At 58.2% G+C, this 27,287-nt stretch overlaps 1 protein-coding gene, 1 long non-coding RNA gene and 1 pseudogene across 2 annotated transcripts; 1 reads left to right on the forward strand and 2 right to left on the reverse strand.

Moving 5' to 3' along the window:
* Positions 1-5,113: 5,113 nt before the first annotated feature.
* LOC133629393 (uncharacterized) lies at positions 5,114-8,688 on the reverse strand. The gene is made up of 2 exons (XR_009821016.1): positions 8,498-8,688; positions 5,114-6,835 (listed from the first exon to the last, which is right to left on the reverse strand). It is a non-coding gene; the product is annotated as an uncharacterized LOC133629393 (long non-coding RNA).
* A 4,255-nt stretch (positions 8,689-12,943) lies between these two features.
* LOC133629354 (antigen WC1.1-like) lies at positions 12,944-19,211 on the forward strand. The gene is made up of 10 exons (XM_062020012.1): positions 12,944-12,998; positions 14,047-14,481; positions 14,724-15,038; positions 15,700-15,762; positions 15,850-16,164; positions 17,216-17,251; positions 17,487-17,624; positions 18,042-18,137; positions 18,377-18,460; positions 18,955-19,211. Exons 1-10 carry the CDS (start codon positions 12,944-12,946, stop codon positions 19,209-19,211), a joined length of 1,794 nt encoding a protein of 597 aa, XP_061875996.1.
* A 6,827-nt stretch (positions 19,212-26,038) lies between these two features.
* Positions 26,039-27,010, reverse strand: LOC133629355 (olfactory receptor 14C36-like; annotated as a pseudogene).
* Between the last annotated feature and the right edge of the window lie 277 nt (positions 27,011-27,287).

Genomic DNA, 27,287 nt, shown 5'->3' on the forward strand with positions numbered 1-27,287 from the left:
ACGCCAACCCCACATTTTATGCAGTAGGAGTTAAAGACATTGGCATTCTGGGCATTCCCTTGGCAAGTACCAATCACCAGGTTCTTAACAAGAAGAAGACTCAACAGATCCATGGCCAGCTTGGATTGACAGTGCTACAGCTGCCAACAGCTGCATACAGCACGGCAACAGCTTCTGGTCAGATCAATACCTTCAGTCACTGGAAACAAACTCCAGCATCTGTTTCAGAGTGTGCCCGTCTGGTGGGGTTCCAGGAGAACTCCCAGAAAGCCTGCACGAGGCACGCTGAAATCTGGGGCATGATTCACCACCTTCCAGTTGATTTCGATGGACATCCCTTCAGATGGCCATGGCCCTTGTCCCCTCTGTGCTCTTACAGGGCATCAGTCTCCAGAACACACTTGGAGGGAAGGAGGAAATCGCCTTCAGCCAAGAGCCTTTGCATGTTTCTATTCTGGAGCTTGTACTCGCTGCCCTTCAGCTGTGTGGAAGCAGAGCAGCACCCCGCAGTGCAACCTCCCCTGCACTGTCTGTCCCTTCTTCCCCAGTAAGGGAAGGAATTCAAATGCCATTGAAACAAATGGAATGACAATTCCTTCCTTCTGGAAGAATTCCTTTCTACTACCCTTCTGATTTCATAGACTCCGGCTGTTATTTTTGACCTGCTTTCAGCCAGAAAGCTTTCTCCTCACATTTGATGTGACCCTCCATCCATTTCCAACTCTGAAGCAGTTCCTGGGGCACTCTGCCCTGCTGCTTTTTCTCTGCCTTTGAGGCTTGAAGACATTTCTCCAGCCACAGTCAAGGCTTTGCCCAGCTTCACCCCATGGATGAGCAGCTCTCCATCCCCTTCTGGCTGCAGATCCCCTTGCACAACTGCACCTTTCTGAAGACTGAAATAAAAATGCATCTTGTATTGATTGGCTGTTGTGTCAGTGTCTTTGACCTTCTTGTGGAAAGAGTTCCCTTGATAGACTGGGTCCTCTGGAGAATACCCCGTCCTGGGCTTTGTGTGCTGAAGGCTGCTCTTGGAATGCCATTCACTGTCTTCATTTTGCTTCCTCCTTCCTTCCTGACCTTAGAATAACAGACACAGGCACTATGTGATTCTTTCTATCCAGATCACTCAAAAAAAATAAACCCCATGTAGTTCCAACACAGAAACTGTCATTTGACTGGAAACCAGCAGCAGAACTGTTTGAATTCAGTGCTGCACTAGGTACATTCTGTTCTGACAAAACCGCCCTCTGGTAGGCAGAGCACTCAGGTCAGGTACAGTGTGAGATGTGTACATGACCATAGGGTTTGTGCAGATGGGAAGAGCTAAAGCAATGGGTTCTCCAGACCCTTCATTGCTGCCATCCAGTGCAGCACGTTCATTAAACTTGAAGACACAGGAGACACTGCACTCCTCAGCAGCTTACACATAACTATCCCTCATGTCCTTGTTCATTGAGATCTCTGTATTTTACTGGAGTCTTTGGAAGTGTGGTTATACAGTGGTTGAGTTACTTCAGCTTTTCCCAAGAGCTGAAGGTTTTGAGATTGTTACAGTGGTCCTTAGGAGCAAAACACAAACCCCAACAGCAAAGCAAAAGGAGTGCATCACAGTCTTGACAGAACTGCATTCATAGAGCTTTTCTGTCTTGGTTCTGGTTTCAAAGCTTGGGGCTAATATTCCATGTGAGGCATATTGGGCTTTATACCTGTGAAACACATCAATGCCATCTTCCCTTAGAGACACCAGAAAAGTTCACTGTCAATGAAATCAATTAGTTTGTATCCCTCATAAAAATGCGTATCCTAAGTAGAGCTCATTCAACATGGACATAAATGACTTTCAATCTATCAAGGACTGTGCTTTTACTCAGATTATGACGTTCTTTCATAGAATCATCATCATTCCCTTTAAAAACAACCCAACAACCTACTACCAATTCTCTACAAGAATTATGCTTTTCCAAGCTTCAAATCTCAGCTGTAACCTTAGGAGTGTTGACATCACACTGTAAGAAGTGGAGGAGAAGTCTGTATTGAGAGCAGAATATTTTCATATCCCCATTTTTTGTGAAGGACGCAAACTCTAGTGTTGAAGACATTGTTGATGTTAAGGTTTAGAGAAACATTAAAGATGAGAGGAGTTTTTTATGTGTCTGTGGGCGAAAGGGCCAGGTTACAAATGAAGATGATGGAAGATCAGAAGCTCTTCAGTGTTGTCTGATTTACCTTTTTGTTGCACTATGATAAAGACCTGGCACATGGGCTTGCATCATGATGTGAGAGAAACAGTGTGGTATCAGATTGCAGCACATGTTGCCATTCTGGCTCTGGAGTTCATCTGTAGACAGATGCTGTGGTGGGACCTGCTCTTTGCAGGTGGCTGTGAGATGAGATGCCGAATGACTGAAGCAGGACAACAAGACAGCAGAAGTTGTCTTCTTTTCAGTTTACCTGAGACTTGTTCTGGAGGGAAATCATCTTGAGGTAAATTGATCCATGGAGGCTCCAGTGTTCTGGAATCTCCTGTGGTAGTCAGCTCATCTTCCACAAAATCTTCTTTCCTGCATGGGTGGGTGCACGCCAGAAATCTCTGCCTGTTAAAAACCAAACAAGCAGCTTTCATTGTAAACAGTGTCAGCAGAAATAAGTGCAGTTCCTTATTAGAAATGGTGCTGATCATAAGCATGGAAAGGTGAAGTGGCCAGTCATTTTTGCTGCCGTTCCCCAGGGCTGTGGGTGCCTCTGGCATGGTGGGACCTGGCCCGTGGCAATGCCAGACTGCTCCTGGCTTAGTGGGAGGAGGAAGATGGGAACTGAGACACAATGGGGCAGGGAGGAGACAGGGCAGGCACCGACTGAGAGTGGGCTGAGCAACCTCAGGGCCCAGGTTTGTGGTGAGAACCCGGGCTGGGTTCCTATTGCCCTTTCTCAGGACTGGAGACACCAGCAACACCAGCTGCAGCTTGGCAATGTGACCAGCCAGCCTGGACCCTGCTCTCACACACACTCATTGCTCCTGGAGGGCACAGCCAGGTCCCTTTCTGGCCTCTTACCTGAACAGCTCACCCCAGCGTCCATGCTGTGAACACAGTTGTGCTCACCCCATCCGCTGTGTGTACATTGGACAGGGCAGGCTCGGAGCCACGACACTGAATATCAATCAACCAAATGGGGCCAGATCCTGGACCGAAATTTCCGTGCCGAAAAGCTTGAACAGCAGACCCACATCCCAGCTGCTTGCAAACCACTGCTGCATCTTTCAAGTTCCAGATGACACCACACACAGTGCCCCACTGTCCCTCGTGTTCCACCTCCACTCTCCCAGCGCAGCGGCTGGCGTCATCCACCAGCCTCAACTCTGAGTTGAGGCAGAGTTATGGGCCGAGGCAGGCGCAGAGGGGAAATGGGTCTCCAGGCCCTCAACTGGGAGCACTGGGAGCACTGAGCATCCCCAGGGCTACACTCATCAGAGAACCCACGAGGGCAGTGTCCTCCAGCCCCGAGCTGTGGGGCTGCTCTGGCTCTGTGTCGGGGTGGAAAGGGAACAGCCCCTGCCCTGCTGCAGCCCCTGTGGGACAGCCCTGGGCTGGGGGCAGAGCTGCAGCCCCGGCCTGCAAGAACATCCCTCCTGGAGAGCCTCAGGACAGGGCCCCGGCAGGAGCCGCGCTGGGACACGTCCCCAGCCCGGCAGCAGGACAGGCCCCAGCGTGTCCCCAACCGTCCCCGTGTCCCCCAGGGGCCGTTGTTCCCTGCAGGCAGATGCATCGGGAGCTGCAGCTGCAGCTGCACAAACCGCAGCCCCCGCGGCCTCGCAGCACTCGCTGCGCTTCCCCCACAGCGCCCGGCCAGGAAGCCTGAGGTTTCCTCCTGGCACCCAGCCCAGGCACAGCCCCACGGGCCCCGACACACCCCCAGCCCCACTGCTCCTGCCGGGGCTGCTCCTTCGGCCTCGCAGAGACGCCAATCGCAGCTCCTGGCCCCTGGGACGGCCTCGCTGCACATGGATGCTCCACACTCAGCCCCACGGCCATGGGGGGCACTGCAGGGATGTCACCTCACACCCACATACAGGCACCCCTGACATGTTGTTCCCACTTTCTCACTCCCTTCTGCTACAGCATCTTCTTCCCCTTCTCCAGTCCGTTCATCACAGAGGCCTTACCTCCATCACTTGCTGGCCAGGCTTTGGGCAGCAGCGGGTCCAGCCCAGAGCTGACTGGCCCTGGCCTTGGCAGGTACAGGGGAAGCTCTGGAAACACCTCCTGCTCAACAACAACCTGCAGCTGCTCAACAACTTGGGCAACTTCATCAACAGGTTGTGTGCCAGGCTGGCAGGGGGCTGCTCCTCGTGCCCAGGCTGTGCTCTCCTCACACTCTGCTCCCCCCGTTTCACAGAGCGAGCGTGTTTGTGTGTAAGTTCTTTGGTGGCATCATCCCTGACACGATCCAGACTCCAGATGACAAGAGGCTATTGGCCCATGTCACCCTTGAACTGCATCAGTACCAACCAGGTGATAGAAAAAAGCCCAAAAATCTTGAGGCTGGTCACAAGAGCTGGGGGAGGAGTGGTGATCCGCCAGAGTGGTGATCAATGGCAGAGTCGAGTTGGAGGCCTGTGGCCAGTGGAGTTCCACAGGGGTGGGTTCTGGGGCCAGTCTTGTTCAACATCTTCATCAACCACCTGGATGAGGGGACAGAGGGACCCTCAGCAAGTTCCCTGCTGGCACCAAACTGGGAGCACTGGCTGATTCCCCAGAGGCTGTGCTGCCATGCAGCAGGATCTCAATCAGCTGGAGAGTTGGGCAGAGAGGAACCTCCTGAGGTTCAACAGGGACAAGGGCAGAGTCCTGTAGCTGGGGAGGAACAACCCCCTGCACCAGGACAGGCTGGGGGTGACCTGCTGGAGAGGGAGCCCTGGCCCAGGCTGCACAGGGAGGGTGTGGAGGCTCCTTCCTTGGAGCTCTTCAAGACCCACCTGGACACTGTTCCCGTGTGACCTGATCTAGGTGGGACCTGCTTCTGCAGGGGAGTTGGGCTGGATGATCTCTACAGGTCCCTTCCAACCCCACCATGCCGTGATTCTCTGATACTCGTTGAATTACAGACGGTCTCATTAGCTACAAAATACATCTTTATTAAAACCAGAAACAGACTTGAACCCACAGAGGGGATGGAAGAACACAGAACCAGGCGGAAAAGAGGGCAGTGAGGAAAAGGAAGACACAGCAGGGGAGTGAAGCCTGGAAGGGAAACAAACACACAGCAAAAGCCCCAGCAGTGGCGAGACTGAGGTCTGGGCCAGCTGGTTGGGGCACTCCAGGGGTAGGAGTTCTTCTTCAAGAGCTGCTCCTCAAGGAAGCTGCTGCCCAGGCCGTGCTCCAGCTTCCCAGCAGTGCCGTCTGGGTTGAGCTCCATCCTGCCACATGGCCAGAGGGGCAGGGAAGGGAGAGAACCTGCCACAAGTGCCCCAGATTCCCCTGCTTTCTATCCCATGGGCAAACACTGGCTTCTGTGAAAAGCTGCTGCAAGTATCCCCTGTGGGCTTTAGGAGGAGCTTCCATTTAAACATAAGGAACATATTTCCCTGTTAATGTGAGGGAGCCCTGGCCCAGGCTGCCCAGGGAGGGTGTGGAGGCTCCTTCTCGGCAGGTTTCCAAACCCACCTGCACACGTTCCTCTGTCCCTGACCAAGCAGAACCTGCCTTAGCAGGGGGTTGGGCTGAAAGATCTCTAAAGGTTCCTGACAAGCCCCATCATTCTGTGACTCTGTGGGGGGCAGCCAGGCCCTGCCTCCAGTTGCCACAGTCACGGCTGGTCGCGGCCTTCCCTGCAGAGCCCCGCACAGCCCAACACAGACACATCACTTCACAGGCATCACACAGTCACAGCATCATTTCAGCTGGGAGAGACCTTTCAGCTCTTGGAGTGCAGCCTCTGTCCCAGCCCCATCACCCACCAGCCCATTGCCCTCCGTGCAACACCCACCCGGCTGTGAAACCCCTACAGGGACGGTGACTCCAGCAGCTCCCTGGGCAGCTGTTCCAAGGCCTGACAACCCTGTCAGCAAAGAAATTCCTCCTCACATCCAGCCTGAACCTCCCCTGGCACAACTTGAGGCTGTTTCCTCTTCTTCTATTGCTTGTTATCAGGGAGAATAGACTGACCCCCACCTCGCTGCAGCTTCCTTTCAGGTAGATGTAGAGAGTGAGAAGGTCTCCCCTGAGCCTTCTTTTCTCCAGGCTAAACAGCCCCAGTCCCCCCAGCCCTTCCTCATGAGACGTGTTCCAAATCCTTTCCTGGCTTGGTAGCTGCTTCTGGATCCTCTCCAGCACCTCCATGTCCTTCTTGTAGAGAGAGACCCTGAGCTGAGCACAGTATTGGAGGTGCAGCCTCACCAAAGCCGAGCCCAGGGCAACGATCAGCTCCTTGCTCCTGCTGACAACACTGTTCCTGATCCAGGCCAGGATGCCCTTGGCCTTCTTGCCCACCCTGGATGACTGAATGCATCCAGCTGGGAAGCTCATTAGTGACGCTTCAGCAGCAGGACTTGGGTTAAAACTGGCCTTTCTGGGAAGAATGAAGCATTTCTTACACCAGCCACAGCCCTGCTCTCTGTGCCCTTGCCCATTCACACCAGCTGCCCAACGGGAGACAGAAACACAACAGTGGATGAAAAGGAAACAATCTCTTTGGGGATGGGTCTCACCTGTTTTCATTTCTTTTTCCTTCTTGGAGATCTTGCCTGTCTCTTCCGTGACCTTGGCATCTCCCTTCTCACACAGGCAGAGAACCGAGGCGCCGGCGCTGGCCGCTTCCACCACTGCCCACAGGGCCCCTGAAACACAAACACAGAGCACGTCAACAACCAGCAACCTGCAGGATCTGGCTGTCTCCTAAAAGAGGACAAGGCTTTCAACTCAGCTCATCAAGAGAAAGGCGCTGGGGACAGTCAGACACCCCACTGGAATGAGGCTTGGAGAAGGTTTTCACAGCTCCAGCTGGAACACTGCACAGGGACTCACAAAGTTTACCCCTAAATGTTTCCAAACCCTCCTGGCTTCTCCTCTTTCTGTGAGCACCTTGGTTTTTGCAAGAGGCTGGTTTGGGAAGTGCCTCTGCTGGGGGCTGTTTCTGTGACTGATGGTGTGTGGTTTAGGGGAAGGGGATGGCTCTGAGTAGGAGGGTGCTGACAACACCCAGTGAGAGCCCAAAGCCTTGCACCTACCCAACAAATCACCAACACAACTCCTTTTGTCACCTTCCTGCCTGCCACAAGCATTCACAAGGGAGGATTAGACTTGCAAGTACAGATAAAACCCCAATGGATGGAGTTCAGAGGGACACACAGAGGTGAGGGCAGGACACGTTCAACCACACCCAGTGGGAAGAGGAGCAAAGAGCTGTGCCCACCACATGAACCCAAGGAGCAGACAGCACTGACCAAGAGCCCCCTCCCACTGATGGCCCTCATGGGGCTTCCTGTAGGGAATTCAAAGCCCTTTATATCACTTTAAAACACCTGACTCAGATGAGAACCTGTGGGGCAACCAACTGTTCACCACAGCTCTGTGTTTGCTTCTCCCAAACGTGCTCACACACCCGTGAGGGAGAAGCAGCAGCAGAGACACCGAGCCAAAGTTGCAACCTCCCGTCCCAAAAAGAACCCTGGCCAAAGGCAGCCGCCCCACAGCCCCATGGCTCCCTCCTGAGCTGCAGCCACCGTCCCCTCCAGAGAGGTGGCTTCAGCAGCAATGCTCAAGTCAGCTGCTGGAGAGAGGGACCCGGCACTACCGATGCGATTCCAGGGGGGCTCCAGGAGCCCTTTGAGCTGTTGTCACCCCTCTCTGGGGCTGAACTTCTCTCCGCCTCCCCCGCCATGGGACCGCATCAAGCAGCGTTTAAACACAACAGCACGAAGGAAATAACGCGGGGTGGGGGAAGAGCGGGACACAAAGTGTTTGCGGTGAGCGAAGCGTGTCCCAGGCCGCTGCCAGCGCCGGGGCCGCCTCCCCCGGGACTCCCCGCCGCAGAACGGGGCCCAGCCCGGTCGTTCCCGGCTGCCCGGGGCTCGTCCCGCTCCGCCGCGGCTGCCCGGCTGCAGCGGGAGGCGGCGGCGGGGAAGCGGGAGCGGGTCAAACCCCGAACAGAAGAGCGGAGCGGGACAGCGCCGGGGCGGGCCGCGGGCGGCAGCCCCCGCCGGGCCCGGGCCCCGCTCCCGCTTTCCCCCGCGGCACGGAGGGACGGCGCGGCCCCGCCTCCCCCCGCCCCGCTCCGCGCCGCCGCCGGGGCCCGAGGAGCCGCCGCGGAGCCGCGTTCGGCCGCCTCCCCCCCACCGGCGCCCGCGGGCGGCTCTCGGGCTCCCGGGGCCTCGCCGCCCGCCCCGGCCCCGCCGCCGCCTCCGCCCGGCCCCGCCTCACCGGACACCCCCGGCCCGCCGCGGAGCCCCCTCCCCGCCGCCCTCCCGCCGCCCCCCGGCCCGCCCGCGGCCCGCGCTCACCGCCGGCCACGCGCCCCCCATCCTGCGCTCGCTCGCCGCCCGGCGCTCAGCCGTGGGGAGCTCGGCCGCCTCCTCCTCGCCCGACACGGCCGGAGCCGCCTCCGCCGGGACCCCCGGGAGCAGCCGCCGGCGCCGCCCCCGCGCTGAGAGACCCCCGGCAGCGCGAGCGGCGGCGCGGGCTCCGCGCGGGGCACGCTGGGACTACGACTCCCGGCAGGCACCGCGGCTGCCGCCGGCGGCTTTGCGCGACAGCGAGGCGCGGGCGCTGACGGGAAATGGAGGCCGCGGGGCGGCCGCGGGGAAGCGGCGCCTGTCCCGCGGCTGCCGCTGCTCCCGCTCCCGCTCCCGCCCCGCAGCATCATCACCTCTGGGCACAGGCGTAAGAATCGCCCGAGGGTGGCGGCTGGAAGGGCCGTCACTAAAAAGAGTCACAGAACGGTGGCAGTTGGAAGCGACCCCTAAAGCTCATCCAGCCCAACCCCCATCTCAGGCGGGTCCCACCTAGATCAGGTCACACAGGAGCGTGTCCAGCTGGGCTTGGAAACCTGCCGAGAAGGAGCCTCCGCAGCCTCCCTGGGCAGCCCGGGCCAGGGCTCCCTCACCTCAGCAGGGAAATAGCTTTTGCTCATGTTTCAATGGGACATTTTGTGTTGCAGCTTCTTTCCATCAGCCCTTGTCCTGTCACTGGATACAACAGAACAAAAGTGCTGCCCCAGCCCCCTGACACCCACCACTGACATATTTGTCAGTATTAATGAGAACCCCCTGCAGTCTCCTCTTTCCTAAACAGCCCCAGGGCCCGCAGCCTTTCCTCCTCACACACAGGTTCCATCCCCTCAGCATCTCAGTAGCCCTGTGTTGCCTCTCTGCAGCCGTTCCCTGTCTCTCGAGCTGGGGACTCTGCCCTTACTCCTGGTGACCCTCAGCAAGTTCCTCTCTGCCCAACTCTCAGCCTGTCCAGCTCTCACTGACTGGCAGCACAGCCTCTGGGGAATCAGCCAGTGCTCCCAGTTTGGTGCCATCAGGGAGCTCACTGAGGGTCCCTCTGTCCCCGCATGGGGTGCCTGTATGTGGGTGTGAGGTGACATCCCTGCAGTGCCCCCCATGGCCGTGGGGCTGAGTGTGGAGCATCCATGTGCAGCGAGGCCGTCCCAGGGGCCAGGAGCTGCGATTGGCGTCTCTGCGAGGCCGAAGGAGCAGCCCCGGCAGGAGCAGTGGGGCTGGGGGTGTGTCGGGGCCCCGCGGGGCTGTGCCTGGGCTGGGTGCCAGGAGGAAACCTCAGGCTTCCTGGCCGGGCGCTGTGGGGGAAGCGCAGCGAGTGCTGCGAGGCCGCGGGGGCTGCGGTTTGTGCAGCTGCAGCTGCAGCTCCCGATGCATCTGCCTGCAGGGAACAACGGCCCCTGGGGGACACGGGGACGGTTGGGGACACGCTGGGGCCTGTCCTGCTGCCGGGCTGGGGACGTGTCCCAGCGCGGCTCCTGCCGGGGCCCTGTCCTGAGGCTCTCCAGGAGGGATGTTCCTGCAGGCCGGGGCTGCAGCTCTGCCCCCAGCCCAGGGCTGTCCCACAGGGGCTGCAGCAGGGCAGGGGCTGTTCCCTTTCCACCCCGACACAGAGCCAGAGCAGCCCCACAGCTCGGGGCTGGAGGACACTGCCCTCGTGGGTTCTCTGATGAGTGTAGCCCTGGGGATGCTCAGTGCTCCCAGTGCTCCCAGTGCTCCCAGTTGAGGGCCTGGAGACCCATTTCCCCTCTGCGCCTGCCTCGGCCCATAACTCTGCCCCGTGGCAGCAGCCGTGGCACCTGCATTGGGACCGTGGTGTCCCTCATATATGGGCATGAAGGGCACTGGAGAAGCTCATTGGCGGGCTGAGCTGTGTCAGAGGGGAGAGAGCTCCTGATCTCATCTCAAAAGGTGCTGCTGCTTGGATTGGCTCCTGCAGCTGCGTTGGCATCTCTCAGAGATCTCACCCTCCCATCAGCAGCAGCCCCACGAGGGTGCGGGAGCCGTGCCGGGGAGTGGGGAGCAGCAGGGCTGTGCCCGCGGGGCAGGAGGCTCAGGATGGGCACGCAGGGACTCCTGTGGCCTCGGGTGCTGTGGCTGCTCCTCGGGCTGCAGCTGTGCAGGGGTAAGTGCTGGCTCCCTTGTCCCACAGCCCAGGGCCAGTGGGCACCAGCGTGCTCATCGGGATACCTCTGGCAATTCGGTTTCTTCACGGGTGCCGCTGGGACAAGGGGCAGAAGGTGCTCAAGGGAGTGGATGCTGTGCCTGTGTGGGTGGGAGAGGGAGGTGTGGGGCTGGGGCCCGGGGCCATACGGGGGTTGCTGTGCTGGGGAGGAGAGAGGGGACATGGGAAAGGGGTGGTTGAATTAGTGGGGATGTGCTGCAGGCTGTGGGGCTGTGAATGGTACAGCAGGTCTGCTGCTGGGCAGCCTCAGCCCTTTGCAGAGCTGGGGAGAAAAGAGACCCCCAGACTGCCCCAGGGACAGCCCAGGATGGGGAGGGCTGTCCCTCAGGTGCCTTTACCTCTGCCTGGGCAGGGGGGACCCCAGAGCTGTAGTCTGGAGCTCGGTGCTCTCCTGACCAGCCCCGTGTTGGCGTTTCAGGGGCTGCAGAGGTGAGGCTGGTGAATGGCGGCAGCCGCTGTGCTGGGAGAGTGGAGGTGGAACACGAGGGACAGTGGGGAACTGTGTGTGATGATGAATGGGACTTGAAAGATGCTGCAGTGGTTTGCAAGCAGCTGGGATGTGGGTCTGCTGTTGAAGAGGATGAAGATTATGAGGATAAAGATTTTGGGCCAGGATATGGCCCCATTTGGTTGGATGATGTTCGATGTCGTGGCTCCGAGCCTGCCCTGTCCAACTGTACACACAGGGGATGGGGTGAGCACGACTGTGATCACGATGAGGATGCTGGAGTGAGCTGTTCAGGTAAGAGACCAGAAAGGGACCTGGCTGTGCCCTCCAGGAGCAATGAGTGTGTGTGAGAGCAGGGTCCAGGCTGGCTGGTCACATTGCCAAGCTGCAGCTGGTGTTGCTGGTGTCTCCAGTCCTGAGAAAGGGCAATAGGAACCCAGCCCGGGTTCTCACCACAAACCTGGGCCCTGAGGTTGCTCAGCCCACTCTAAGTTGGTGCCTGGCCTGCCTCCTCTCTGCCCCATTGTGTCTCAGTTCCCATCTTCCTCCTCCCACTCAGCCAGGACCGCTCTGGCATGGCCACGGACCAGCTCCCACCATGCCAGAGGCACCCACAGCATCTCATGCAGCCACCCACATCCCTGGGGAATGGCAGGAGATAACAAGGGACTTTATTGGCACCTTATTCCTCTGCCAGGGTCACCCCTGAGCTGCAGCCCACAGAGACACATCCCATGCAGTTGGGGTGACCTGTTGCTGCACCTTTCCTGCCTACCCCAGCCCCAGCTGCCCTGTGCCACAGGAGCTGTGCCAGCACTTGCACTGTCCTCAGTGCCCGTCCTTACCCTGGGAGCTGCTCAGCCCAGGGCCGCTCCTGGTGTGTTTGTGCCATCAGCACCCACTGGGAGCTGCTGGGGGCTTGTGGGGCACTTTGTGGCCTCCTTGGAGATGAGGTGGGAGATGAGGTAACTGCCAGCAGGCTCTGGGAACTCACAGGGGGCTTTGTCTGCTCCAGGGTTTGTCCGGCTGGTCGGAGGGGACAACGACTGCTCAGGACACGTGGAGATCCATGATGGGGAGAAGTGGAAAAGTGTCTGTGCCTCAGCCTTTGGTGCCAGAGCTGCTGCTGTGGTCTGCAGGGAGCTGCAGTGTGGGGCAGCCCTGAACATCCAAGGGGCAGCTCATGATGGAGCCAGCGCCGGTGCCATGTGGGACAGAGAGCTGCAGTGTGCAGGGAATGAACCCTTCCTCCAGTTTTGCCCCAGAGGCCCCTCCTGCGACCAGCTCTGCACCCCCAGAGCTGCTACTTGGCTCAACTGCACACGTAAGGACTGTCACTGGGGTGTAAAACACCAGGGATGTGCTGGGGATAGGGCAGCGGGGCAGGGACCGTGCTGGGCCTGAGGACAGAGGGACTGATGTGGGGTCTGCAGCCCCAAAATGATGCGGGAAGAGGTGGAGGAGGAGGATGGCAGCTCTCCTCCATTTGACCTCTCCCCAGCTCCTGAAGGAGCCAGAGCACAATTCCATCCCCTTCCATTGTTCTCTGTCTGTGCTTGTAGGGTTCAGGCTGGTGAACGGCAGCACGGCGTGCGAGGGGAGGGTGGAGCTGCACGTGCAGGGGACCTGGGGCAGCCTCTGTGCCTCCCGCTGGCACCTCTCCGACGCCCACGTCCTCTGTGGCCGCCTGGGCTGTGGCTTTGCCGTGTCCCTTCCCAGAGGAGGGAGTTTTGGGAGAGGAACGGGCCCCGTCTGGAGAGACTCGTTCCGCTGCAGTGGGACTGAAGCCCACCTGGGACATCGCCCAGTGACCATGCTGGGGGCCTCCCCGTGCTCCCATGAGGATGCTGCTGCTGTCGTCTGCTCAGGTGAGGGCTGGCAAACCCTGGATTCGCTCCTTTGTCTCCTGGCATGACAGCAGCCCAAGGCAGGGGACCTGAGGCAGGCCCAGGCTGCACTTCCCCCTGCAGAAGCCCTGAGGGCTGCAGAGAGACGTTGTCCCTGCCCCCCAGGGCAGCCCCAAGGGCCACCTCCAGGCTCAGGCTCTTTTGACGTCCCCCCGGGGTGCTGGGTGCCGGACAGGGCTGTGGGGCTCATTCCACCCCTCTGGCTGCAGACAGCCCTGTCCCAGCAACACAGAAATAGCCCCAGGCATGATCTCAGTCCCACGGGGCTGCCTGGCTGCCCCCAGCAGCAGCAGCAGAGCAGGGGGTGAGGCACAGAGCCAGGCTGGGGCTTCTGGTGAGCACCAGCCTCAAACCTGTGCTTTCTGCTGGGGCAGACTCCTCAGCTCTGCTCCCTGCCAGGGACACTGGCTTCCAGGGCCCATCTCCAGCAGAGAACCAACGGCTTAGGTTGGAAAAGGCCTTGAAGCTGCTGCAGTCCCAGCCCTGCCCTCACCCTGCCAAGCCCACCACTGACCCAGCACCTCAGCTCCAATCTCAACCTGCTCTAGGGAAACCTGAGCCCAGCCCTGAAGGGATCCCAAAGCCGTGGGGCTGAGGTGCTGAGGGCCGTGGGTCAGTGCTGGGCTGGGCAGGGTGAGGGCAGGGCTGGGGCTGCAGCAGCTTCAGGGGCTTTTCCCGTCAGCCCAAAGGGTTGTGTGAGTCCATGATCGGTGATTCCACGACTCCCCAGGCCCCGCTGGCTCCGGGTCCCTGCGGCTGGTGGGGGGAGGGAGCCGGTGCGCCGGGCAAGTGGAGATCTTCCAGCGCGGGACGTGGGGCAGAGTCCTGTCTGAGCAGTGGGCCGTGGCGGAGGCCCGTGTGGCGTGTCGGCAGCTGCGGTGCGGAGAGGCAGAGACGGCCTACAAGCCGCTCAAGGCCGAGCGAGGGCCGGGCCCCGTGGGGCTGCGAGGGGTGCGGTGCCAGGGGCACGAGGCCCAGCTGAGCCTCTGCAACGTCTCCTGGCCGGCAGCGGGGGTCGTGGAGGACGTGGGGGTGGTTTGCCAGGGTGAGTGTCCCCACGGGCCCCCCGGGGCACAGGGTGGGCGGGCAGCCGGCCCCCGCCGCCATCTGGGCTCCGTCCCCGCCGCAGGGAGCCGGCGCGTGCGGCTGGCGAACGGGCCCGGGCGCTGCGCCAGGAGAGTGGAGATCTACTCCCAGGGCAGCTGGGGCAGCGTCTGCAACGACGGCTGGGACCTGCCCGATGCCGCCGTCGTGTGCCGGCAGCTGGGCTGCGGAGGGGCCGTGCGGGCCCCGGGCTCTGCCGCCTTTGGGGAGGGCTCCGGGCACATCTGGCTGGACGGCGTGAACTGCTCCGGGGCCGAAGCCGCTCTCTGGGACTGCCCGGCCGGGCCCTGGGGGCGGCACGACTGCGGGCACAAAGAGGACGCCGGAGCCGTCTGCTCAGGTGTGTGGCGGGAGCTGTGGCGGGAGGCTGGTGCTCAGGGAGGCCGGGCCAGCAGGAGAGCCGGGCACGGCCAGCGCTGGCCCGGGCTGCCGCTGAGCTCCTGCGCTGCCACCTCCTGCGCACAGCCAGGCACGGGCAGCCCCGGGGCCGCCGGGGTCCCTGGGGAGCTCAGCTGTGCCTGGGGGTGGGCGGCAAGGGCAGCGGTGTGTGGCCCTCAGGGACTCGTCTCTCTCCCCTGCCAGAGTTCACGGCCCTGAGGCTGGAGAGCAGCGACGGCTGCTCCGGGCGCCTGCAGGTTTTCTACAACGGGACGTGGGGCAGCGTTTGCTCCAACTCCATGACCCCCAAAACGGTGTCACTGGCGTGCGAGGAGCTGGGCTGCGGGAAGGAAGGGACCCTGGAGATACAAGGGCCACGGGGCAGAGTGTCTGGCCCCGCCTGGCTGGACCGTGTGGAGTGTGAGGAGAGACACGGCTCCTTCTGGCTGTGTCCCTCCGATCCCTGGAACCCGCGGTCGTGCGACGAGCTGCGAGATGTGACCCACATCACCTGCCGTGGTAATTCTGAGCTGCACGGGCACCAGCATCCACCCAGCAATTCCTCCCTGCTGGCTGGGATCAGCACTGGGGTGGCAGCAGGAGCAGGGCAGGGATTGTCCCCTGTGCTGGGCTCTGGTGAGGCTGCAGCTCAAGGGATGTGTTCAGTGCTGGGCCCCTCACTCACTGCCAGAGGGACACTGAGGGGCTGCAGCGTGGCCAGAGCTGGGCAGCGGAGCTGGGGAAGGGGCTGAAGCACAAGGGTGCTGGGGAGGGGCTGAGGGAATCGGGGAGTTGAGCCTGGAGAAGAGGAGGCTGAGATGAGACAGGAGTAGTCTGTGCAAAACCCTGCCAGGAGATTGGAGTGATGTTAGGGTCGGTCTCTTCTCTCCATTAACGAATGACAGGACAAGAGGAAAGGGACTCAAGTTGTCCCAGGGGAGGTTGAGATTGGAGCTGAGGCAGAACTTTTTCCCTGAGAGGCTTGTCAGCCCCTGTGCCAGGCTGCCAGGGAGGTGGGGTGTCCCCGTCTCTGGAGGGATCCCAAAGCTGAGGTGCTGAGGGCCGTGGGTCAGTGGTGGGATGGGCAGGGTGAGGGGAGGGCTGGGACTCCAGCAGCCTCAGGGGCTTTTCCTACCCAAATGATTCCATGACTCCATGATTCTCTGATCTCCTTCTGCAGGGACACGGCCCAAAATGACCCCAACCCCGGGCTCCGCGTGCCCCAACGCCACGAGCTGCACAGGTAGGGAGCTGCTCCTCTGCTGCCCCTCTGGCCTGGCAGGGCTGTGCCCAACGTCCCGCTGCCCCAGCAGCTCTGTGCCTCCTGCAGACAGGGAGAGGATCCGCGCCGTGGGAGGAGAGGACGGCTGCTCGGGCCGGGTGGAGCTGTGGCACCGCGGCTCCTGGGGGACGGTGTGCGACGACGCGTGGGACGTGCGGGATGCCGAGGTGGCCTGCAGGCAGCTGGGCTGTGGGCCCGCCGTGGCCGCCCTGCCCGAGGCTGCCTTTGGGGAGGGCACGGGCCCCATCTGGCTGGAGAAGGTGGAGTGTCGGGGCACAGAGGCGGCTCTGCAGCACTGCTGGGCCTGGCTCGGGGACCGCGGGCTCTGCCGGCACAAGGAGGACGCGGCCGTGCGCTGCGCGGGTGAGTGCAGGGGCTGCAGCTCTGCCCGGGGCACTGCATGGAGCTGGGGCAGGTCCCATCCTGCCCTCAGAGCTCTGGAGAGCGAGGCTGTTCCTGCAGAGCCTAGCAGCCTGGTCCCATGTGGGCAGCAGCTTCTGTGGGGCTGGATGTCCTCCAGCTGCTGCCCGGCCAGGCTCTGCAGCCCCAGGGGCACTTCTGGACCTTGGAGTCCTGGTTGATAAACTGAACATGAGCCAGCAACGTGCCCTCGTGGGCAAGAAGGCCAATGGTATCCTGAGGGCATCAGGAAGAGGGTGGGCAGCAGGTCGAGAGAGGTTCTACTCCCCCTCTGCTCTGCCATATCTGGTGGGGCGTCATCTGGAGTCCTGTGTCCAGTTCTGGGCACCCCAGCTGCAGAGGGACAGGGAACTGCTGGAGAGAGGCGAGTGCAGGCCCAGCATGATCTGGGGACTGGAATATCTTCCTTATGAGGAAAGGCTGTGGGGCCTGGGGCTGTTTAGCCTGCAGGAGGCTTCGGGGAGATCTCATTAACACTGACAAGTACCTAAAGGGTGGGTGTCAGGGGGATGGGGTGACATTTTTTCTGCAATGTCCAGTCACAGGACAAGGGGTAATGGACAAAAGCTGCAAAACAAAAAGCTCCACTGAAACACAAAGAGAAACTCTTACACTATTAATGTGAGGGAACCCTGGCCCAGGCTGCCCAAGGAGGGTGTGGAGGCTCCTTCTCCAAGCCCACCTGGACACGTTCCTCTGCCCCCTGAGCGAGGGGAACCTGCTGTAGCAGGATGTGAGCTGGATGAGCTCTGGAAATCCGTTTCAACCCCCACTATCCAATGAGTCTCTGAACTCCCAGGCTGCTGGTGCTGCCCTGGCCAAGGCCCAGAGCAGGGCCCTGGGCTCTGTTGCAGCCCCCTGAGCAGCCCTGTGGAAGAGGTGGTTCAGGGGGCCTGTGCCAGGGGTGTCTGCACACACAGGCCAGGTAAGGGTGGAGGCTCCTGGTACCCACGTACCCCCTTCTCAACTCATCTCTCCTTCTCCTCCTCTGCAGCTGCGCCCAGGACAGCAGCATCGACCCCTCGAGCAGGTGACGTGTCCTTCCCATCAGCAACGAGTCTCCTCGAGGCCAGGCTGTGACCCAGCCAGAGGGAAGGGGATCCTCACTGGGGGTGGAACTCCCAAGAGGAGGCAGCGGGTTATGGGTGCCGGGGGTGGGGAGGGCTGTGAGTTGCCCACGGTATGATGGGGGTCAGGGCTGGGTGCTCCAGCCCCCCACTGCTCCTTGGCCTGGTGCTTCCCTCTGTGTGTCGCTGCCTGTGCAGATCCCACTCGGGGCCGCCCGACCAGCAGCAGAAGCGTCTCGTTGCCCGTCATCATGTGCATGATCCTGGGAGCCCTTGTCTGCCTGCTGCTGGCCCTCCTGGCCTGGAGAGTGCTCAGCGCCAGGGCTGAGCGCAGAGGTGGGTCCTGCCCCACGCTGCCACGGGAAGGTGCCTCTTGGCAGGACCAGGGCGCTGTGGGGTGTGTGTGTCAGCACAGGCAGAGCTGGGGGCACAGGCGTGTGCTGCTGCTGTGCCACTGACTGCCTGATGATGGGCCAGCAGCAGCCAGGGGAAGAGAGTCCCGACACGGGGGAGTTGGGGATGGGGCCAGAAGTGGCCAGAGCTGGGCTGGGGCAGATGGGCACAGGAGGAATGCAGGGCAGCAGGGTCCATCCCCGTGGTGTCAGGCCCCAGGCTTCTCCTCTGCCCAGCCCTCAGCTCCCCGTGGCAGAGCAGGGGCTGCGCTGTGGATCCGTGGGGCAGAGAGGGGCAGCTGCAGAGGGGAGGGAAGGTGGGAGCTGCCTGTCCCTGAGCCAGAGCGGCCTCTATCCATAGGCTCCCAGACAGCCCTGGAGCCCTTCCCTGAGGCGGTGTACCAGGAGATCGGTTACAGCCCAGTGTGGGAGGAGCAGGAGACATTCAACCCATCAGGTGGGTCTGGGTCCATCCCTGGGGGCTCTGTCCCCTGGTCCCCACCTGCAGCTGACTCCCTGCAGCCCCCAGGCCCAAGGTCCCTGCAGCAATGTGGGGAGAGCAGAGACGTCCTGGCCCAGGACAGAAGCTTCCTCCCCATCAGCTCTGCCCACCCCAGCTGGGTTTGTCCCAGGGCACAGGGTCAGTCCTGGGCCCTCCTCCCCACTCAGCCCTGGCTTTGTGGGTCCCCTCTCCAGGCTCCTATTCAGAGGGGTCCCTTACCAAACTGCAGCCCCATCACATGGACAGTGAGGAGGAAGATGGTCTGGGGTCAGCACGAGGTAATGGGGGGCAGGAAGGGGTTGATGTCTCATCGCTGCAGACTCGGGATGGACAGTGGTGTCCCTGAGTGCCACCATCAGAGCTGGGGAGCAGATGGGGATCTCCTGTGCCGCTGCAGCCACCAGTGTCTGAGCCCCGTGTCCCTTCGCTATCTCCCATCCTCTTCTCTGCACGATGCATCTTCTCACCAACCTCAGCTCCTTTCTGCTTCCAGATGTCCCTGTCCTGCCCAGAGGTGGCCCAGCAGATGGCTATGATGATGCCAGGGAGGTTTCTGACCCTGGGGAGGACCTTGTGCTTGGGCACAGAGGCTGGGAAGTGCCCAGGGCAGCAGAGGAGGGAGCAGGGCCCAGGGACGCAGCTGGAGGTGAGGGGATGGGGATGAGGATGAGGGACAGGGCGGGTGGAGGGGGGCTCAGCATCTCTGAAGTGGTGAGGAGAAGGAAGGAAGGAGATGTCCAAATGTGCTACAGCCTGCCTTGCTGCTTTGCAGAGACAAAGCTGTGCTCCCAGAGCAGTGCCGGGGCCCCTGGAGCTGAGGGAGATGCCCAGTGCCTGTGCCCAGAGAGCTGGAGCTACGACGATGCCCAAGAGGTGTCCCTGGCACATCCCCCTGAGGACAGCGAGGCCGTGACACCGCAGCTCAGGGCACAAGGGTGGCCCATCCCCGGGCCAGGAGAGCCCGTCACTGCCGCGGGGCTGGGAGCAGCTGGGAGGGAGGAGGGAGCTGTGCGGCTGGGAGAGCCCTGAGCTCCAGGGAGCCCTCGGCCCTTGCCAGCCATTTCCTCTGCCTTCAGTGTCCTGTGTTCAGGCTGTGCCTCCTCTTTGTTCTGATTAAAATCCCTTGGGGGTTTGGGCCAGAGCTGGTGCCAGGCTGCCCAAGGGTCAAGGGCTGTCCCCGAGGCTGACTGGGGGGGATCAGAGCACAAAGACGTGACAGTGGGGAAGGGGCACGTCTTGGGGACAGCGGGCTCAGGGTCTGCAAGGGCCTCTGGTCCCTGGGGAAGATTCCTGCTGACAGAGACATTTCCATCCTGACATAGAATCATTGAATCAAAGAATCCTTTGGGTTGGAAAAGTCTTTAAGATCATCAAGTCCAATCACCAGCCTCACCCTGCCGAGCCCATCACCAACCCCTGTCCCTCAGCACCTCAGCTCCACGGCTGTGCAACAGCTCATAGACCTATGGAATCATTGCAGCTGGAAAAGACCTTTAAGACCATTGAGTCTGATGTGTGTTGTGATGTCACACAACAGTTCCCTGATATGCTGTGAGGTCCCAGAGAACTGTGGCAGTGCTCAGAAGTGCTGTGGTGTCACAGAGTCCCATGGCAATGCCCAAATGTGCTCGGATGTCACACATTTCTTTTTTACAGTGCTCTGATGTACTGTGATGTCACAGGAAACAGTTGCAGTGCCCACATGTGCTGGGATGTCACACAGCCCTGATGCAGTGCTGTTGTGTTCCACAGCCCCATTGCAGTGTGCACATGAGCTGTGATGGCAAAGAGCACAGTAGCAGTTCTCAGATGTGCTGTGATGTGTCACAGGACTTCTGCAATGCCCACATGTGCTGTTGTGTCACACAGCCCCGTTAAAGCGCCCAGGTGGGCTTTGATGTCACAGAGCCCCATTGCAAAACCCAGATGTGATGTGATGACAAACATCCCTGTTGCAGTTCCCAGATGTGTTGTGATGTTGCATTGTTCTGTGACATCACAGCACTTCTAGTTACTGCAACAGTCTTCTGTGACGTTACAGCTCATATGGCCACTGAAACTGTGCTCTGTGACATCACAGCTCATCTGGAAACTGTATCCAGGCTGTTAGACATCACAGCACATCTGGGTAGTGAAGCTGCGGTCTATTACATCACAGAATATCTGGGGTTTGCAGTGCTGCTGAGTGACATCACAGTACATCTGGGCACTGCAACAGTGCTCTGTGACATCACAGCTGATATGGCCACTGAAAGTGTGCTCTGTGACATCATAGCACATTTGGGAGTAGAAACAGGGATGTTTGTTATCACCATCACATCTGGGTTTTGTAACGAGGCTCTGTGACATGACAGCCCACCTGGGCACTTCCATGGGGCTGTGTGACATCACAGCACATGTGGGCATTGCAGAAGTCCTGTGACACATCACAGCACAGATGGGAACTGCTACAGTGCTGTGTGACATCACAGCTCATGTGCGCACTGCAACGGGGCTGTGGAACACAACAGCACATCTGGGCTTTGCAGCAAGCTGTATGACATCACAGCACATCTGGACCCTGCAATAGTGCTCTGTGACATCACAGGATGTCTCGACGCTGTAGCAGTGCTCTGTAACATCACATAACATCTGGGCATTTTTAAACGGGGCTCTGTGGTACCACAGCACCTCTGGGATCTGCAACATACCTGTCTGACCTCACAGCACATCTGGGCACTGCAAAAGGGCTGTGTGAATTCAAAACACATTTGAGCACTGCAGCATTTCTCTGTGACATCACAGTACATCTGAGTGTTGCAAGGGGACTCTGTGACATCAAAGGTCATCCTGGCTATGCAACGGGGCTGTGTGACATAGCAGTACATGTGGACATTGCAGGGGGGCTGTGTCAAATCACAGCAAATCAGGGCACTGCTCCAGTGCTCTGTGAAATTACTGCAAATCTGGGCTCTCAATCACTGCTCTGATAAATAGCACGTCTAGACACTGCATCAGAGCTCTATGACATCACAGCACATCTGGGCACTGTAACAGGCCTGCGTGACCTCCCAGCACATTTGCGCTTTGCAGCTGAACTCTGGGACAGATCAGCTCTTCTGGGCACTGCAACAGTGCTCTGTGACTTCACAGCTCATATGGCAACTGCAACAATTCTGTGACATCACATCACACCTGGACACTGCAACAATGCTCTGTGACACAACAGCACATCCGGGCTTTGCAGCAGGGCTGTGTGACATCTCAGCACATCTGGACACTGCAATAGTGCCCTGTGACATCACAGGATGACTGGACACTGTAGCAGTGCTCTGTAACGTCACATAACATCTGGGCACTGAAACGATGCTCTGTGGCATCACAGCACCTCTGGGCACTGCAATGGGGCTGCAATGCCCAGATGTGCTGTGATATCACACAGCCCCGTTGAAGCGCTCAGTGGGCTGTGGTGTCACAGAGCCCTGTTACAAAAGCCAGATGTGATGTGATGTCAAGAGTTCTATCATTGCAGTTCTCAGATGTGCTGTGATGTCACTTCCACAGTTCTCTGTGACATCACATCTCAAACATGCAAATGGACTATGTGACATCACAGCATATGTAGCTTTGCAGTTGGACTGTGTGACATCACAACATATCTGGGCACTGAAACAGGACTGTGTAACATCCAGGCACATTTGGGCATTGTAGCAGGTCTCTGTGACAGCAAAGCACATCTGGGCACTATAAAAGTGCTTTGTGACAGAACAGCTCATCTGGGCACTGCAAGAGTGCTCTAGAACATCACATCACAACTGGACACTGAAACAGTGCTGTGTGACATTACAGCACATGTGGGCAATGCATGTGGGCTGTGAGACATCACAGCACATGTGGGAACTGCAGTAGGGGTCTGTGACACAACAGAATATCTAGGCACTGCAGCAATGGTCTGTGATATCACAGAACATTTGGGCACTGTAATAGTGTTGTGTGACATCACAGCACATCTGGGAATTGCAACAGGGATGTTTGTCATCACATCACATCTGGGTTTTGTAACGGGGCTCTGTGACATGACAGCCCACCTGGGCACTTCCATGGGGCTGTGTGACATCACAGCACATGTGGGCATTGCAGAATTCCTGTGTCACATCACAGCACAGATGGGAACTGCTACAGTGCTGTGTGACATCACAGCTCATGTGCGCACTGCAACGGGGCTGTGGAACACAACAGCACATCTGGGCTTTGCAGCAAGCTGTATGACATCACAGCACATCTGGATGTGGTAGGTGTCCAGAAGATCTCGGGTTGTAACGTGAGTGGTGGAAGGTACAGAAGAAGTGGGCACAGGGTTCCTTGGTTGCCTGGCTGTGGTGGATACATGTGACTCCAAACCGTCCTTGGGTCCAGGCTGACTAAGAAGCAGCAGGCCTCACATGTGAGGTGAGCCTGTGTGCTGGGGAGCCCTGGGCTCATGGCACGGAGTGAAGGTGCCTTGGAAAGATATTCTGGAAAGTCTCTTTCAAATCCAATAAGGCAAAACAACCAAAGGACAGAACAAGATTCCTGAGCTAAAACAAAGACATCTCTTGTCTATACTATTGACTAGCAGCCAACTACTGCACTCCATAAATATCACCCTCAGGATGGGCTCAGTTTGAGCACTCCCCAACTGCAACTGGGCTGCACAGCACGTGACTCTCCCCTTGAGCAAGGGCTGCCAGTTAACATTAGGGATTCCTTACCTGAGACTAAAAGACCCTTCCTTCCCCAAGGCAGAGAGATTCTTTCCCTGCGACAGATCCTGGGTGAGGGACTGACAGCATGCTGAATTAACTAATGAAACACTGCTAATCCATGTAGCTGCTCAATAGAGGTATAAACACTGTTCAGAGAACTCTGTTAGGAATAAACTGTGTTTCAGGTCTGAGACTAAGATTGATGCAGATTGGATTGGATCCACACCTTGGCTGGGTAAAGAGTTTAGAAAGCAAGGGGGTCCGCTCTGAACCTTGTGACTCACTGGGAGGGTCTTCCTTACTCTTTGTGTCCCCACGTGAATCTGTTTCTGTGTGAATCATTCTACCTTTCTAAGTTTCTTCCGTGCAGGAATTTATCAAGTGAGGCTTGACATCAAACTTCCTGAACCTTGTCAAACCACTGCCCAACTTTGTTACATCCCATCAAACGTGTTGCACTCTGTCAGGTTATTATTTTGCCTCGGTACTGCTCCCTCTCTCTTTTGAGCGAGTTGCATTCCACTTATCTGCAACAGATGCCTGTACTCAAGGAGCTTTTCAGGAACAACACGTGGGGGATTCTCTCTGTGCACCTGCCGCTTGAGATGAGCTTGAAGCAGCTGCCTGAGTGCCTGGAGCTCCTCAATGGGATGGGCAACAGGCTGGGTGAGGTTGTGCCTGAGGGTCAGAGGGACCAGTGAGGGAAAGATCTTGCTGGGAGATAAAGAACTTGCACCCAGCATGAGGAAGTGGGCAGAGTCTTAGGCTCTCTAAGGGTGTCTTTGGATCAATGACCTCAGCTCTTGCTGTTGACTGGTATTCACCAATAACATGTGAAACTGAGGGGAGCAGATACTACACTGGAGGCACGAAAGACTTACTCTGAGTGGCGGAGGATCGTGTTAGGGAACATGTAGGCAAATTGCATAGAAAAAACTCTGTGGGGGGGGACAGATGCAGCCATGAGTGCTGAAGGAGCTGGCCAATGTCGTTCCCAGCCTGCTTTCAGTTACCTTTGAAGGATGGTGAAGCTGGACTGTGGTTCCAGAGGACTGGCAGAAAGTAACTGTCACTTGGATCCTAAAGAAGGATGATGAGGAGACTCCAGGTAGTCAGTCAGCCTTCCCCATGTGCCTGGGAAGGTGATGGAGAAATTAGTTCTGCCAACTGTTTGCAGACAAGCGACAGACAGGAACATGACTGGGACGAGTCAGCAGAGTTTATGGAAAAGAAAATGAGGTGAAGCAACTTGGCAGCTTCCACTACCTGACATCATAGGGTGGTGGAGGGTGGTGGATGGAAGAAGAGCAATGGGTGTTGTAGTTAGTAAGGCTTCTGGCACTCTCCCACAACATCCTCATAGACAAGCTGGTGAAGTATGGACCAGGTAAGTGGAAAGTCAGGTAGTTTGGAAGTTGGACGAACACCTGGGATCGGAAGGATGAGACCAGAGATACACAATCCAGCTGAAGGTCATTCACCACAGCTGTACATTCACTACAGCTGTACATGGAGAGTTGATACCGAGGCCAACTGGCCAACCCTGTTTAGCAGCTTCATTACTGGCCTGGACTATGGGGCACAGCTCACACTCAGCAGGCTGGCCGGCGACATGAAACTGAGAGGAGCAGCTGATACACAAGATGATTGTGCTGCTGGACCTCAGCTGGCTGGAGAAATGAGCAGAGGGGAACCTCATCAAGTTCAATGAGGAGAAATGCCCAGGTAGTAGTAACACCATTCACAGTGATGTGCTGGAGGGCAACAACTAGAAACCAGCTTTGCAGAGAAGGACCTTAGTTTTCTGGTGAACAACAAGCTGAACGTGAGCTCTCCATGTGCTCCTGCAGCAAAGACAACCACCAGTATCCTGGTGGCCAGGGGCCTGTCAGTATCCTGGGCTGGGATGGACAATATAGGTAGATTGATTTCCTTTTCCTTCCTGCTCTGCAGAGGGCTTGTGGTCATGATTGTGAGATGATGCTGGGACATGGGGATCAGCAGAGAAGACCACCAGCAGCTTCCCTTCACACCTGGGTAGGGAGAAACACACCCAGTGCTGCTCCTGAGTGAGGAGGATGACACAGGAGGCATCGTGAGGTGCAGTGCAGGGAGACAACTCTTGCCACGTGTCTTGGGTCCCCTCAAGACACCCCTGAGCCCTTGAGCAGCAGCAACTCCTGTCACGGCTGTGAGGAACTGCTCTGGCTGCAGAGGGGCTACAGTCAGACCTCCCAGCTGTGCTGTCCCCTGAATTCACATTCCCACCCTTTTGCCAGATGCATCCTGCTGCCTCCCAGCCCAACTGTGCAGGCACCACACAGGGGAAGGTGCAGCCAGGGTGGGGAAATGTCCTGCTGGCCTGCTGTGACAACAGACCACAGTGTCCCGTCCCCTGGCACCCTCCTGCTCTGGTAGCCCTCTCCAGCATCCAGCCAGGCTGGATTTTGTCTGCAGCCAGCCACAATCCACAGTCAGCCTGGGAAGGGTTTGATGTTCTGACAGTGTAGATGGATGTTAGAGATCAGCCCAAGTCTGGACTGTGGTAAATGGCCAGTTCAGGAAGGGAGAGCCACAAAGGTATGAGACTGGGGATGAGTTTGGGGGTAGGAGCCAGCACACAGCAGGGTGGGGGGAGACCGTGTGATGGACATGTGCTGGGCACACAGACAGCAATGACTTGACATGGCTGCTGGGTCACGCTTCCCTCAGTGAAAGCCCTGACACAGGGTCCCAGCCTTCCTCTCCATACCACCCTTCAGGAGAGAAGACCGCACTAAGAGAGTGTGGGGCACCAGCTCTTCTTCAGCCATCTTCAGGCCTGCTGGAGCACCAGGACAGCAAGGACTTCAGGCTCTGACCTTGAGCCAGCGTCACTGTTACTCCAAGCAGGACCAGGCTCCCCTCTTTAAGGACACCACCTACAAGTTCATGTGTGGGACAGCCTTTGGATACATACCTCTGCTGCTGTTCACCAGCTTTAGAAGAAGAGCCCAGTGCACCAGGGACATCCCACTTTATTACAGACATGATGAGAGTCACCTCTGACAATGACATTGCTGATCATGAGAATGCTCTTCAGCAAATATAAACCAGCAAGACACAGAGGCCTGTAATGGGACATGCTGGGATTCATTTGTGCAGAGTGTTGAGAGCTTTCTCACTGCTGAGAAATAGCCATGAAATTACTTTCTTAATAGAGTCCTTGAGCTCCTGGTTCCTGATGCTGTAGATGAGGGGGTTCACTGCTGGAGGCACCACAGAGTACAGCACTGCCATCACCATATCCAGGGATGGGGAGGAGATGGAGGGGGGCTTCAGGCAGGCAAAGGTGGCAGTGCTGACAAACAGGGAGAGCACGGCCAGGTGAGGGAGGTAGGTGGAAAAGGCTTTGTGCCGTCCCTGCTCAGAGGGGATCCTCTGCACCACCCTGAAGATCTGCACGTAGGACAGAACAATGAACACAAAACACCCCCAAAAGACACAAGCACTAAACACAAGGAGTTGAAACTCCCTGAGGTAGGTATCAGAGCAAGAGATTCGAAGGATCTGGGAGATTTCACAGAAGAACTGGTCCACAGCATTGCCCTGGCAGAGGGGCAGGGAAAATGTACTGGCCGTGTGCAGGAGAGAATAGAGAAACCCAGAGCCCCAGGCAGCTGCTGCCATGTGGGCACAAACTCTGCTGCCCAGGAGGGTCCCGTAGTGCAGGGGCTTGCAGATGGCAACGTAGCGGTCGTAGCACATGACAGTGAGGAGGAAATACTCTGCTGACATGAAAAAGACAAACAGAAACACCTGTGCAGCACATCCCATGTAGGAAATGGCCCTGAAGTCCCAGAGGGAACTGGCCATGGCTTTAGGGACAATGGTGGAGATGGAGCCCAGGTCAAGGAGGGAGAGGTTGAGCAGGAAGAACTACATGGGGGTGTGGAGGCGATGGTCGCAGGCCACGGCGGTGATGATGAAGCCATTGGCCAGGAGGGCAGCCAGGTAGATGCCCAGGAAGAGCCCAAAGTGCAGCAGCTGCAGCTCCCTCCTGTCTGCAAATGACAAGAGGAGGAACTGGGTGATGGAGCTGTTGGACATCTGCTGTTTTTAGGCATGTGGGGCTGTTGCAGGAGAAAAAGTGACAAGTTAGAAGAGGCTTCTCAGAGCAAAATCAAAGCCATTTCTCACAGACCTTCCCCTATCACATACAGAGCCCTTTTCCTTTTCAAGGAGACCTTCCTCCAGCTCTAAGGCTAGAGCCCAGCTCAAGTGCCATGAAGAGCAGAGCCTCTGCCCATGGGCTCTTACCAGCCAGCCCTGCCCTGCAGGAGTTGGTTCATGGGGATGGTAGGGGCAGAGGCCAGTCCTGATGTTTGATTTGTCAGGTGGA

This window comes from Colius striatus, unplaced genomic scaffold (genome assembly GCF_028858725.1).
Source record: "Colius striatus isolate bColStr4 unplaced genomic scaffold, bColStr4.1.hap1 scaffold_40, whole genome shotgun sequence".
NCBI classification, from domain to species: domain Eukaryota; kingdom Metazoa; phylum Chordata; class Aves; order Coliiformes; family Coliidae; genus Colius; species Colius striatus.